The sequence below is a fragment of the Rhincodon typus genome, chromosome 32 (genome assembly GCF_021869965.1).
Source record: "Rhincodon typus isolate 14 chromosome 32, sRhiTyp1.1, whole genome shotgun sequence".
Taxonomy (NCBI): Eukaryota; Metazoa; Chordata; class Chondrichthyes; order Orectolobiformes; family Rhincodontidae; genus Rhincodon; species Rhincodon typus.
In genome coordinates this window covers 9,883,788-9,899,590 of record NC_063363.1, presented here as the reverse complement: position 1 = coordinate 9,899,590, position 15,803 = coordinate 9,883,788, and the positions used below count along the sequence as shown (strand labels likewise).

At 38.1% G+C, this 15,803-nt stretch overlaps 1 protein-coding gene across 1 annotated transcript in view; it reads left to right on the top strand.

Annotated features, from left to right (window-relative positions):
- Positions 1 to 14,347, top strand: part of sik3 (SIK family kinase 3) — a 115,416-nt gene extending 101,069 nt beyond the window's left edge. The window contains 4 exon segments of the mRNA XM_048615472.1: positions 5,803 to 5,951; positions 6,800 to 6,929; positions 10,353 to 10,586; positions 12,752 to 14,347. Coding sequence (XP_048471429.1) covers positions 5,803 to 5,951; positions 6,800 to 6,929; positions 10,353 to 10,543 — 470 coding nt within the window. The 3' untranslated portion in view covers positions 10,544 to 10,586; positions 12,752 to 14,347.
- Positions 14,348 to 15,803: the final 1,456 nt, after the last annotated feature.

Genomic DNA, 15,803 nt, shown 5'->3' with positions numbered 1-15,803 from the left:
TCCACAAAATACTTAATTGGCTGTAATGTGTTTTGAGATGTCCTAAGGTTGTGAAAGTCCAATATTATAAGTGTTCATCTTCCATTCTTTTTGATTCTGTACATACTGGTGTGGAATAAATGCATAATACCTAAGATCACACTCACATTTTAAAAAGTAGGCTTTGTTAGATGGTGTACATCTGTTGCATTAGATGTAGAATGAATGTTGATGTAATTTTATCTTAACATGTACTTTCTCTGTTAATCATTAAAATCAAAACATTAATGAATTCAGCTTTCAGAGATTAGTTTATTTGCTCACCATCCACAAACAATGAGAGAAATTTTACTGTTTTTCAGGGAGGGATCTGGGCACAAGGCAAATGAGTTGGTCATGGAAGGCACCAATAAATCAGGTAGCTCATCCCATTTCTTGATTGGAGATTGGACTCCCACTCTCTGGTCAGAATCATAGTCCCTAGCAGCAGGCAGGGGCTAGATTTTGAGTAACAGGAGCCAGGAATCTCTTGGAATGATCTGGCATTTGGATAAATAGGCAAGTCCTGAAGGGGATTGCAATTGGAGGAAAGGGAGAAAAGACCAAGGGGAAGGGAAGGTTTCGTGGTGGATTCTAACCGAGAATCCTCCTATCCTTGATTAACACCCTAAATGTTAGATATAATCTCACTGCTTTTTAGTATATTCTAACTCTGCCCCTCTTCCTATTGGATTTGGTCTGCCAAGGAAGTCATAAGGGCTTTATCATTGCAGTCCTGGTTTAAAATTGCAGTTCGGTTCTGATTAAGTCATTGGGACGCAATCTATATATTTAATCAGGACATGCTGCCCCCTACTGCATTTGTTTGGCACCTGCAATTTACAGTTGTAGTCATTCACATCAAATTGGTTAGGCGTCAGTCTCCCACTCCATTTTAATCACTAGCCTGCCTGTGTCTGGCTACTAGTGGTTAAAATTTCCCTCAGCGTGTACATAGGTTAGGATTGTTCACTATAAATCATGGCACACAATCCTACCAAGCTACATAATAATGAAGTAGATATACCTGTGTTCACTATAAATTTTACATGGTGTATAAAATGTCTACCAAGTAATGAGGTATCAAAGAATTACAGAATAGTTACGACACAGAAAGAGGCTATTTGGCTCATTATGCCTGCACAGGCAATTAAATAATTCATTAAATCATTGCCCAGTGCCCACATTCTGCTTTTTCCTCATATCCTTGCACATTATTTCACTCTAAATAATTATCCGATGCCCTCTTGAATGTGTGAATTGATCCTGCCTGCATCACATTTCCAGGCAGTGTATTCTACACCTTAACTACTCACTGTGTGAGGAAGTTTTCTCTCACATCACCTTGCTTCTCTTGTACATCATTTTAAATCTATGCACTCATGTTCTTTGTACTGCTTCTCCCTACCTACCCAGTAAAGTAACCTCACATTAACAGCAGCTAATTTTTTTCTTTAACCAAAGCCATTTATCAGGATTAAAATTTGGCATTTGTCTGTACAAAACCATACAATGCCAATTATTTAAGTAAAGTTAACTTAGCATTTTGTATTTAATAAGGTACACAATCTGTGTTTGGGTTCAGTTGGCAGTAATCAATCAGCTGAGATTTTGCTAGTTACTCGAAGTCTCCATTGTTCATTGGTTTATTAAAACATGTAAATCAGTGTGATAGGAATTAAAACTGTAAATACAGAGGTTTTATTTAATCTAACCTATCAACAATAAAAGCCCATCAATGTAAAAGGCAGGGTGTAAAGGATTAGAGCCAAAAATCTGCAGATGCTGGAATCCAAATAGACAAACAGGAGGCTGGAGGAACACAGCAGGCCAGGCAGCATTTTGAATATTACCCTTCTTCAGGACTGGATGTAGGGGTTGGGGGGAGCTGCAGATAAAGAGGTGGAGGTGAGATAGTGGTGATAGGTGGACACTAGTCGTAGGTACGACCTAGTTGGTTGAGGAGAGGGATGAATCCGGTTGGTGGCTGGAAGGGAGGGTCAGAAGGCGGAACGGAAGGGAGGAGGTGGGGTTGGAAGTCGAGACGGGAATAGTTGGGAAGGTTATTTGAAACTGGACAACTCAGTATTGAGTCCTCCGGGCTGTAGTGTGCCCAGGCGGAAGATAAGGTGTTGTTCTTCAAATTTGTGTTCTGAGTCGCTGCGACACTGGAGGAGGGCGAGGATGGACATGTTGGAGTGAGAGTGGGGCCAACCTAACCTCCCAGTCACTGCCCATTTCAACTCCACCCCCCTCCTCCACCAACTCCCCCCTGACATGTCTGCCCTTGGCCTCCTGCAGTGTAGCAGTGACTCAGAACTCAAATTTGAAGAACAACGCCTTATCTTCTGCCTGGGCAGCCCGGAGGACTCAACGTTGAATTCCTAAATTTCAAATAACCTTGCTGCCCATCCCCCAGCTCCCTTTCCACCCTTCTCTTTCATTCCACCTTCTGACCCTCCCTTCCAGGCACCAACCTGGATTTGTCCCTTCCATCAACCAACCAAGTCGTACCTACCACCAGTGTCCACCCCACCACCATACCGCCTCCACCCCTCTCCCTGACCCCTTTATCTGCAGCTCTCCCTTCCCCCACATACAGTCTTGAAGAAGGGTAATACCCAAAACGTTGACTGCTTCTTTCCTTCAGATGCTTCCTGGCCTGCTGTGTTCTTCCAGCCTCCTGTTTGTCGAGGCTGTAAAGGATTGTTGAGAGCACCTTTATGTGTGATTTGTACTAAATTTTATATTACTGGAAAAATGGATAACAATATCTTGAGTAAAACTACATTCTTTATTATTGAGTTAAACCTTTTGGTTAAATGGGTTATGGAAAGGAATAAACATTAGCAGGAGTGTGGTATCCTGCCAACATTGCAAGAAAATTGGAAAACAGATAAATCCAGTAAGCATGGTTCATTTCCCGTATGGTGTTTGCATTTTTAAAAAAATTCAGATCACAGGAGGAAGGAGAGATTAAGGATGGTTAGGTAATTAAAAGATCTGGCAAAGAATTTGCTAGAATACAACGTGAATTCTCATAAGTAGAAACAAGCATGGTGGATTTCAAGACTACGGGGCACATTTTTAAGGTGAGAGGAGATAGATTTTAAAAAGACATGAATAAATTTTTTACACAGAGTGGTTCGCATGTGGAATCAACTTCCTGAGGAAGTGGTGGATGTAAGTACAACTACAACATTTAAAAGACATTTGGATAAGTTCATGATTAGGAAAGATTTGCAGGGATATGGGCCAGGATCAAGCAGGTGGGACAAGTTTAGCTTGGGATTATGTTCGGCTGAAGGGCTGTTTCCATGCTGTATGACTCTATAACTCTTAAGTCTGGCAACCTCCTTAGAGAAAGAGAAACTGATAATATTTCAGGTCATTCAGAACTGAAAGTTCATCTCTGTGTAATGAGTTATTGACAAAGATATCTGAAATTAGATTTGGGGACCATCTAAAGTTAATGAATCTAAGGTTCATGTGCTTACCCTTCCTGTATTCTAACAAACATAACAGGAGAAAGAAGAAAGAATGATCACTGTTTAAAAGTTTTCAGTATCTTTTTTCATTTAGTTTTGCCCAACTTTAAGTTGTTTGTCTATCCTGTGCATTATCTCCTAGAAAAGCAGATAACCCGTTGCAGAGCTTCAGCTGATAATTTATTTTGTGCAGTTGACTACTGAACGCATTTTGTGCAATTGACGACTGAACATAATGAATGAGTGTCTTGAAATGGCCGACAATCAAATTTTCCTCCCACCAACCCCTTTTTCTTATCTTTTAGCCAGCAACATCCACTAAAATATTCACAAATCTCTTTGTGTCGTACTTCTGCCATCTGATAATAAATAAGAAAATCTCAACATGTACAAATTAAAAATGCTAAATGTAATTCAAACCACCACCCAAATATCCTGCAGGGTTATTGAGTTTAATATGATTTGCTCTTTTATTTAGGTTGATGATTCTCTATAAAATAACATTTCCACTACTTTTTTGTTCACCACGTGTAACTTAATTATACTAAATGGAACGTAGAGTGATACATTACAGAAACAGACTCTTCAGCCCAACTCGTCCATGCTGACCTCGTTTCCTAAATTGAACTAGTCCCATATGCCTGTGTTTGGTGATAGCCAGGTTTCAGATTTCTTAACTATTAACAGAGCCATTATATCATTTGCCAATTTGAAGAATTCCTCTCTGCCATTGAACAAGGTGGAGAAATTCCAATCTACTGCTTCTCAGAGCTGCAGTTTGATAGTGTTCTGTTGTTCTTTATGTTGTAGGAAAGCCAACATTGTTACAACCAGCAGGCTGGCCTGTAGACTGTTGATTGTGAATTAACAATTTTTAAAGTTGTGTTAAGTCAGGAGCTTGTGTCAGCTGATCTGAAACAGTTCCCATGGCCTTTGGAAATGCCAGTTAGCTAATGACAGCATTCCCTTGAAGTGTTACAGTTAATAGAACATTTAAAGACTACACTTAGCCAGTTGAAAGAAGAGTAAGAATCTTCAGTTTATCTTTGCCTTAGATCTCAGTGTGTTTGTAATCTGCACATTAAAAATCCTGTTGCAGAATATGAAAATCGTAATGGTATAACAGTGATTCTCTAGGGAAAGGAAAATAATGTAAATACTTTTGCTTATCAAAATAATTAAGAGATCCAGTCAATGCCATTGGATCTGGGAGATTACATGCCAAAAATGCCTGTTCCTGATAGCGCACAGCACTGTGGTGCAATCACTTATGTCCTTGGGAAGGGCATTATAGTTTCAGAAGATCTTTGTTCCTGTTTCAGTCTGTGTATCCATTTTTCTATTCCATGTCCAAGAACTCACTGTGAGTGCAGTCTTAGATTGTTTGCTGCTGTACCCTGAAAAAAGATACAGCTTAACATTTAAACAGTTGCTGGCCATTTTTTGATTGCAATTGACTTAATACACTGCAATAAGTCATTGCTGTACCACATTTATCATATATCTGTAACTGGGATGTGTGAATTTTCAATTAAAATCTTGATTTCCTGCCATAATGAGGGCATCTCTGCTTCTGCCAGTCAGATTTGGTGAGAAATTAGTTTCCATTGTGACAAAGAGCACTTTGATCACAATTGGAACAATAGAAAGGAAAATTCTAAATCATTACTGAAAGGTATTGTGTGTCTAAAAGCACGAGTGGCAGTGGAGGAGGTGGGTGAAGAAAGGGAGTTGACATTTTGAGCAGCCTCCATGTTGAATAGACACCAAGCAGCTGGTAAAGCAATGATGAATGATATATCAGCATTTGCATATTATTTTACAAAAATAATTAACCAGATCTAGCAAGGCAAAATCCTATTCTACTATGGAGGAACATTATGTATTGCCCTGTGTATTGATATGTTTTTTCCTCATTCTTTGAATGTAATTCATTCTACATCTAAACATCTCTGACTCTCACCCCTTTACTCTGTTTCTGTATGAACTTGGAACGCCCTTAATCTTTCATTTTCCTTGATATTTCATTATAGCATACCTCTTATACCTTCCTCCATTGAAGAACTAAAATGAAAGACTTTATATGATGTATGGTTTAAGATTCCCCGACAAGTTCCTGTTTTCTCCTTTTAGACAGAACCATGTTAATTTAAATGTAAAACATGATCCATTTTCAAAGATTGAGGAAGGCTGCTGTGAACATATCCAAAGTGATTGAAAACAGAGAGCTAGAAATACTTAGCCCAGATTTCTGCCACCCAGAAAAATAAAAGGCCAAAAACTCGTCTTATTTCAGAAACTATGTCTGGGGATCGGATGGATGGCAGAAGAGCTCCCATGCAGCCCATGGAGGTAAATGATCACAATGGAGTTGGTTACACAACGAGACAGTCAACTAGAACCCTCCAGCGGCATCATACCATTCAGACAAGTGATGATGCTTATGTATGTACCAACTATTTTTATTCTCTTCTTAATTTATATGTCTGATTATTACCTCTGTTTACACTTTTCTGCTACATTGTAAATCAATGTGGTGCATTTTTTTCAAGTTTAGTGTGTTCTACTACATTTAGTATTTAAGATTATTAACCAAAAATAGCATAATATTTAATGAAAATTAAAATAATCAACTAGGCTTCAGTTATGCAGAATCCTTTACAAGCTTGGTCTAGCAAAGCGCAACGATAATTGTTCTTGACTGGATAGCACAGCAGTTAACCAAAATTATGGTTAACAAAACAAATGAAAGTCTCTGATATATGAACATCAGTCCATATGAATAATCATAGACAAAAGAATTCTCTAAAACCCTTGTCATTAACTGTGCATTCACACCTAACCCTACCAGTATGCCTCATGACCATTATTTTGTCCCGCCACCCTGTGACGTTGCTCTGAGATCACTCAATGTGAGACACACTGTAAGAAATTTCAGAAATGTAAAAAGCTAGCTAAAGAGTCAGCTGAAACAGCAAGCTGCCTTTAAAAAAAATTACATGTGAAAGATTATGATGAGTGTTATTTTGTGTCTTTGTTAGATGATCAGGTGATGGTCAGGGACCTGAACTGGTAAAATTGTAAGCTCTCATCTGGGGCAAAAGTGATTGCCAAGTTTCTTCTCCCTATAATATTACCAATATTTTCTGTTTTTAAAAAGATACAAAAAAAGAAAATCTTTATCCAGTTTATTTGAAGGGATAAAGCACTGATGGTGCTGCTTATTTCTTATTATGATAATGCCAGCCTACATTTATTATCAGATTTAACTTTGATTATCTTTTCATTTGAAGGATCAGGCAGAACCTTCAGGGATGAGTTTATTAGCTGGAAAGGTGCTTAGCTCTGCCCGAATGTCAGATGTTGTTCTTAGCCAATCATCACTTACGGGGAGCCAACAGCTACAGACAAGAGAGAATGAAGGTGAGAATTTCTTGTGTTCTTGTGACCTTAAACACAAACTAAATACTTAACATATTGAAACACATATAAGCTAACACTGCACTTTAGCTGCACTAACTCAGATATTCTTTTTGCTTTGAGTTCATCAAGGTGCATTGATAGCTCTTTTATTTTGTCCTTTCAATAAATGTCAAGGAATGTTTGTTGTAACTTGCATATGCTGCTTTTGCAAAAGTCTGATATTTGGAATATGTTTATCTGTGATGATGTTGGTTACATTCCACATGATGACATACAATCTGCGCTTAGTAGTTAGAAGTGATTAATAGAGAATGGTGTGTAATGATGTCCAGTGTAGTCATTCAGCTCTACGAGTTATATAAAAGATTTTTGTGTCATTTCAGTCAGCACTTATTGATTGCCCTTTAATTCGTTAACTGAGAAGTTATGCTTTGGTTAAATAAAGTAATTGGGGTGAAATTAGGTTTAATTGATGAGACAGCAAAATGCAAGAACTTATTGCTCAAAAGAAGACCTTTTGACCCATTAGATGCCTGCTACTTGAAAATGAACTGTCCAGTCTAATGTCTTTTGGCTCATGGTCCATAACTCGGTTGGTTATATTTTCAAATTTCAAATTCAAAGTATGTTCAAATTCTTATCTAATGTCATATTACCGATGATGAGGGTTTCTGCCTTTACCACGCTTTTTGGCAGTTTCAGATCACCACTATCCTTTTAGCAAATATTTGTCCCTCAGCTATCCTCTAAATTGATTTAAATCCATGTCACCTGGTTATTAACTTTTGTTAATTTCCACTGTATAGGCCCTTCAAAATTTAATGCACCTCAATTAAATCGTCCCTCAGCTTTCTCCATTCCAAAGAAAATAAAACCAGCATGCCAAATCTTTTCTCATTGCTATTTTCCATTTTTGTCAACATCCTTGTAAAGTGCTCCTGTTGTCACTCTAGTGTGAACATATCCTTCTGTGATAGAGTGATCTGAACTGTGTGTAGTACTCTATCTGTGGTCTTATTAGTGTTTTACAAAATTCTAACGCAACCTTCCCGCTCTTATAATCTAAACCTTGACCCATAAGGGAAAGTGTCTCTTCTAATGTGAACAGAAAGCTTTGGAGTAACTCAGCAGGTCTTGCAACATCTGTGGAGAGAGAAACAGAGTTAACATTTCAAGTCCAATATAATTTTTCTTCAGAACTCAGTTCTGAGAAGGTCTGTGTCACAGATGTAGAGGGTGAAAGAGAGAATAAAGGCAAAAGAGAAAGAGAGAAAGAGAGAGAGAGAGAGGCTTTAATAGATGGGAATGAAGTCAGTGAAAGGTAAACAAGGTGGAAAAGGCAAAGTAAAAAGCTAAGCAGGAAACAGCATTTAAAAAATCCAAAATCCACATTGGCAGGAAGTTGGAGGAAAGGGTCATACCTTTGTTTGACATCAACTCTGACAGGAAAGGCATCAGATTCCTGTCAGTTGTACAGAATGCTGGTAGTCAAATTTTGAGGGCAGTCTGAACTTCCAGTTTATGACTGGTCAAAGATGACAGGATGGCCAGCAGCCAAGGTTTCGAAGATACCCTGAAAGACTACTTGCAGAAGATTGGCCTTGATCTCAATAGTTGGGAAAAGGCCCACTGAGTCACCTAGGATGGTGAGTCCTGCATCACTAAAGTTAATTGGTTTTGAAGCAAGGAAGATGATGAAGGCTGAAGACACGAGAGCAAGGAGAAAGCTCAGGAGGAGTGGTATTTCCTAATTGTCCACAGGCCGACTACCAGATTGACTAATGGCTGCCTGCCAATGTGAATTTTGGATTTTTTAAATGCTGTTTCCTGCTTAGCTTTTTACTTTGCCTTTTCCACCTTGTTTACCTTTCACTGACTTCATTCCCATCTATTAAAGCCCCTCTCTCTCTCTCTTTCTCTTCTTCTTTTACTCTCTTTCTCTTCTGCCTTTATTCTCTCTTTCACCCTCTACATACTCCAGGACTCTGTGGCAGGGTTCTCCTCATTCTGAGAGACCATCAAGAGAAGATTCATTTCCACTAAGTGCATTTTCATGATGACAATCTTGTCAGAGAGAGAGAGATTAGTCACACACTGTGACATAATTGGGTATATTAAATTTTCATTGCTTGTAACATGTCTCAGTAAAACTGCAGAAAAGAAAATAAAACTTTGATTAACCAACCTGTGATGTAAGATGTGTTTCCTATAGTCCATCATTTTGCATCACTAATAAGATTTCAGGTTACATTTGTCTTATAACTAGCAATATTATGAGACCTGTGCTGGAGCTGTTACGTTTCTGTGTTATATGTTGCTTTTATTAAACAATTAGTTTGAACTTCCGTGAATGTGAGAGAATGGCACAAGACCAACAAGCGTGGCATACCATGGCAGCTGATCTCCTGGCAGAAGTAGCTACAAGCAGCAGCATAGAGGGTTGACAGTCAAATTAATTAAAAGGCTATGTGTTACGTGGTCAATAAAATGGAAAACTATGAATGAATCAAACAATCTCAGTTACTTAGCGTTACTGCTTCCATCATTGTTTTGGGAATTACTTCTACGTCAGTAAGCAATCTGTAACCAAGACAAGGTAGGAGTTCAGTGTGATTTTCTCATCTACTTTGTAATAAAATCTGAAAAAAATGACTTTACAACATAGGTGCACATCACTGGGGATGGCTACCTAAGAATAACTCTGACTGAAATTTCTAAAGTTCATATTGAAGCAAGTTGAAAGTACAGTACCCATGAATGGCACAGAGTAGTTTGACCTCAAGTTCCAGGTCTTTCCTGAAACGCAGTAGGGAGTTGTATCCCTATAGGAAAGGGAATATTGGAAGAATAGATATAACTGACCCACATCTTCATACCTTGCAGGAGTTAATACATCACTGAGATTGGCTAGTGTTGATAGTAATTTTCCTGCCCATCAGAAGATGTATGACCTGATGGAAGACAGTAAAGGATCAAAATCAAGTACCCTATTCCCATCAAAAAATAACACTTCCACTGAAATATAAAGAAGGTGTCCTTTTTGAATAAAAAAAATACATTTTTGATGAAGCTTTACAGTAGACTTTTTTTAAGTCAACAGGGCTTGTGGCTTTCACTGGAACATGAATGGACCTATGGAATTTGATCCTCAAAATGTTAATTAAAATCTTGTCATTCCATGTAATGTAATCAGAATTTGACTTCATCAACTTCCCTCTAAACCAAATAGATCTAATTGTGAACCAAAGTTAATAAATGCTGCTGCCAGAACACTGATAAAATTCAGGAATTCCGTCCTCCTGTAAACATGTTTGGCAGCACTCACTATGGCTGACTATAAGCTGTGCAAAATGCCATAGCATTAAGGTTTGAGTGCAAACAGTTTTAGTAACTTTCTTGTTTAATTCTTCAATGCTCTTTCAGAATGTGCTGAAAGTTCACAGAGTTCTGCTGATCCAAACACAGGAGAGGGTTCACAACATTCAAACAGTTCCTGCTGCTCCACCAAATGCATCACTGAGATCCTGAAAGAACTGAATCCACCATTTGACAACAAACTTCTCACCTACAAACACCCTGATCTGGCCTTTGGAATGGAGCAAGCTGGAGTGTAGTGGATACAGAGGTGATCAACAGTGCTGCTGTTCTAAGGGGAATGTGTGTATTTACCTTGTTTATATTCTTGTAGTTTTACTGCGTAAAGACTTTGTTTTTGGTTTCTCACAGCTGTGACATTATTATTAAAGTAAAATGTGGAGAAAACAGTGTTTTATGTACAATGAAGTTATGCCTACAAAAGGATGAGTTCAGGAGGCATTGGCCTGTGTTTTCTGGCCTTGTAATGGCAGAGTTGAATGTGGAGGTGGAGAGCCAGGAGAGTAGAGTTGGCAAGAAATAGGAGTGGAATGTATTATTGGAGGTTGTAAGTTAGATTGACTGCATGTTCTATGGTAGCAAACAGTCAATTACACTTTGTAAGGCCCTAATTGAGAGTGAGGCATGTGGCCTTGCCAATATTTTGAAGGTGAGATCCCGGCATGTGCAGAAGCCAAACTAGCCTCCCTGTACAGGCTGAGGATGATCAAAGCAAGGTGGGGATTTGAGTATTAATACTCCCAAAAGCAGCTGCAACCTCATTATTTGGGGTTTACATACCATCTCAACTGCGCTGCTTCCATTCTGGAAATATCAATTTTAAAGCTTTATCAAATGACAAATTTTCGTTTTCACTTAAAAAAGGACAATTTCTTTATATTTCAATTGAAGTGCTACTTTTGGATGTGAACCTGATTTTTCTCCGTTCCGCGTTCCAACGAGTAGTGCATCTTTGGACGCAGAGGATGGGCAGATAAATTGTTGCAAGACTAGCCTAGATTTTGTTTGTTTTTACACTGCTGTGCTAACCAGTGAGGACACCTCCATGTTGGGGTACCCCTGCAGTCCCTGACCTGCCTCAGTAACAGCAGTTCACCAACTAGGGCTGCCATCTCTCTGACTGAACGAACACCATTGAGCATGTCTGCCATCCTTAGTAGGATGGCAAGCACAAAGATAACTAATGTTGGACTCTTTTTAAGTTTTTTTTTATTTTAAGTTAATGAGAATGGCTTGATGCATGGCAATGGTATAAACTTTTCACTGTATTTTATATTGAATACTTGTGACAAGAAATGATTCAATTAAGCCACAATACGGATGGTAGCAGTGCTAGAGTCAATGCCAACAAGTGTGGGATTGGGATTGAGATCGCCATTTGATCCCAACAATGAGTTCCCAAAGTTTGTAACAAAATCCAGTCCATTCTGCCTGGCTGCAGCTGTTGGCTACACATGAAAACACTTCAGTTACCACAAGAAAAGCAGGTAGTCATAAAAGTGAAGCAAAATATCAACTAGTATCAATATGCCTAATGAAAAGTTAATTGCTGTGTAATTTTATAACGAGGCAATTAAATTGTTTATAATAAATGTTTTATAGTAAAATCCACAGTTATATTAAAAACTGGACATTAGTGTTTCCATAAGGTTCATTGGTTAATAAACTTACCCACCATGTCACAAAGCCGTTAAGGGTCTAGGCCCGAAACGTCAGCCTTTCTGCTCCTATGATGCTGCTTGGCCTGCTGTGTTCATCCAGCCCTGCACCTTGTTGTCTCGGATTCTCCAGCATCTGCAGTTCCTACTATCTCCAGCTCTATTTCCTGGATGGCTGATTTGCGATGCAGAGTGACGCCAACAGCATGCAATCAATTCCCAAACCGGATGAGGTACCACCTTCTGAACCTTGCCGTTCATCTGAGGCGTGGTGACCCTCTAGTTAAACCCAGTACTGGTCGTGTCTCCCTAACATGAGGACAGCCTATGGTTCTTTGGGACAATGGCAACTTTCATGCATTCCAGGAAAGTCTGTCGTTTAACCTCAGGTCTCTGTTAGGGATGAGCTAAAATGGGATAGCAAAATATAAATGCTGTAATTAGCCTTGATTTCTGTGCTAGGATTCTGAAACAAAATTGAAACCTGATTGTTGTAGGTTAAACTTCTTTAGAGTTCTGGAAGAATTTTGTGCTTTAAAGTATTACATGGTCAATGGACAATGATGAGAACAAGAGTGCTGACTGGTTTTCTTTCTACCACTTAAAAGTCAGTACTGTTTAATTTAGAACTTGCCCTAACTGTCTTTCCATGGACTAGAGACTGAACCTGGGGCTCTCCATTCTAGCTTTCAGCTGTTCGCTGAACTATAAGACAAAATACTGTTAGTGATTTGCAGTATTGTTCACTTAGCACAGCAAGCTAACCACTAATTTGTTATTTCTCTACAGATGAGTGTGTTCAGCTTTGAGGTCAAAGGTCCATTTTGCCGACAGTATCTAGCAGCATCACGCCAAAACTTCATTGTATTTCTTTCCAGCACAATATCGTGACTTGTTTGCTGTCAGTTGAGGGGTTGCACTATTTGCCACACCTGTCAGTACCAGTCATGAGAAGAAGAGAAGACTGAAGTTTTCAAAATTGCAAAAAGAGAAAAAGTAAACAGCCATGACCAACTCCCGCCCAGACCCCTCCCCAAGTCATCTTCATGTGTGAAGCCCTTTCCCCCTGGCCTTATCTTATAGAAACAGAAGCCCTCCAAACCCTGTGATGTCACTTTATCCAGGGAGAGTAACTGAGCAGTGCAGCATGTGCCCTGAGGCGTAATTTTCTCTGTGAGCAATAAGACTGCTTGCTGTCCCTCTGGTACTCCTCCATTTTTGATTTTTGCCTAACAGTGGTGCAATATGCTTTGTTTTCCTAAGTTTCTTTTCCAGTGTTTGTCATTGTGCTTTCTTTCTCATGTTAATTTCTGCGTCATTTACCAAAAAAAAGTATATGGCCATTTTTTAAAAACAAAGTTAGGTTTTATGGATTTTATTTCCCATTCACATAGATCTTGTTATGTTACCTTAAGATATCAATTAAATGAACCGTGTTAAAAAATAAATTGTCAAAATGGATGATTTTGTTATATTTGAATTGTAACTTGCACCTTTGTTAAAGTATTTTTCCCTTTTTATGGCATTGTAATGTGACTTCTTTCCTTGTGCCAGGTGAAATTTGTTAATGTTAACCCTTTGAAATTTCACAGTGTGTATTATGTTTCTATGCCATGTCCTTTTTTATATGTATTAAAACACCCAGAACCTGCCCAAAGACCAGGTTTTTGGGATTCTTTCTGAACTCTAAAATTGATCAGAAAATGAAATTTAAGTTGAAAGACTTAGCTGCTTCAAAGAGGAGAAGAAGAAGCAGAACTTCGAAAGGAATTTGCACGAGCGGAAAGAAAGACTACAAACTAAGCCAGTCAAGCAGTGTTTAACTGTGATTTTAATAATCATGGTTTTAAAAAAAACAATAAAAAGTAGCTCTGGACAGAGAATTTTTAGATGAAAATTTAAATATCACCCATTTATCTGCTTCTCAACTACAAATCTGTCCAACTTCTGTCATTTGTACATTTTTGTTCCATTTATTTGATGAAAAAAAGTCAAAAACTTGATATTCAGCTGTTTAACGGGAAGGTACCAAGAAAACACTGAAAGCTTTTATTGTATGTATCTTTTCTTTGTTTACATGACACTGTATTTATGGGAGAGTCAACTGCCAATCTAAGGAAAAAAAGAACTGAAATGCAGTGCCATCTCTCATCTGTAACACATTTTTAATGTTGCTTTGTATTGTAGTAATCAATACGCAGTATATGTTGAATGTATATTAATATACTTTGCTATTTCTGTTTCGGAAATGTTGAAAAGTATTTTTTCTTGTTTATGTTGGACAAAAGGTTCAGTGATCTAGTACATTGTGTGGGTCACTTGCAACTAGTAATTTAGTTGGAAAGTGGGATCATGACAAATAAAACCTATGTAATTTGATCTGAACAATGTTACTTATTTAGTTCATAGTAAATGGTTTTTCCTAAGTTCCTTTCTCTTCTTTGCTTTTACAGTATAATAGCATTACAGTATTTCATCAGACACAGGAGTAAAGCATGCACTCTATTCATTCTTTCAGGGTTTCGAACTCCAGCCAGTCTTTTGGATTAAGAAGGCGGGATGCCGAATAATAGACTGGCAAAGTTTCAAGCACATTTGCACCACACCTTTATACAGCAAATACACCTTAAATTGATCTGTTGAAATATGCCATTGTGATGACATACATATTTTGTGCCTAAGCATATTGGTCCAAATCATTAGCACTAGATAATGACTGACTTTACTGATGCCATAATGAAAAACTAATATTTCAGCTCGGGACAAGTACATTCCTAATTATATTGATCTATGCTGTGTGTAAAAATGTTGCAGTGATGGATAGAATCTACCCAGACAAACAAGTATTTGTGAAAATTTAGTAGATTTGTTGCTACTGCATTTTATACCCAGGGCCTATTCTAAAATGTTGGACATGAATTTACACAGCAGCATATATTCCTGAAGTCCCAAAACACAAATATTTATGCAGTCTCTGATGTGTTCATCTCCTGCCTTCTTGGATCTGACTTCTTACTGTATTGTGTTGTGGATTTTCAAAATTGTAATCTATCTTGACTCTTAAAGTGCTATTTTGGTAACAATTCTGCCATTGCAAGTTTAAAGGGATATTAAGGAAGAAGGTAACAATTATTAGGAGCAAATAGGCTCATACAAGGAGGACTGAGCTCGGAATCCAATGGATATGTTTAGCAAAAGTGGCAATTGAGTATTGGCAAATATCAAAAGTGGGCATACGCTAGTAAATGTAGAAAATTGTGTATGTTTTCAATTAATAACTGTTGAGTCCCATGATGGATTTTTGGTTGAAAGCATTGTATTTTTTAAAAAAAGCATTTAATTATTTGGTATAGCCACTTCTTCAACAAATGGGAGGTTTTTTGCAAAATGTTTCTGAATTTCCAAAATGTGAATTTTGTTCAAAACCTATTTTAAATTAAAATAAGCAGTTTGTTACAGTGAAGGATATTAGTAGTGGGACATCAGTGCTTTCCATATTTAAGGCAACTTAGACTATTCAAATGTACAAATGTATAGACTGTGAATTGAGTAACGTATTTACAGTACCCTGCTCCAGCAATGTGCCTTAACCGCAACCTTTAAACGAATAGACACATTAATTCTTTAACATCTTCCGGTGCAAATAGTTTGTTTTGCTGATTGTGCAACTTCATTTCAGATGCACCTCCTTTGAAAGCACCTTCCAAACCTGTGTCCTCTGCTATCCAGAAGAATAAGGACAGCATGCACATCACCACCTCCAACATATTGATCCAATTCATATACCTTTCCTGACTTGGAAGTGCATCACAGTTCCCTTGCTGTCATTGGGTAAAAACTT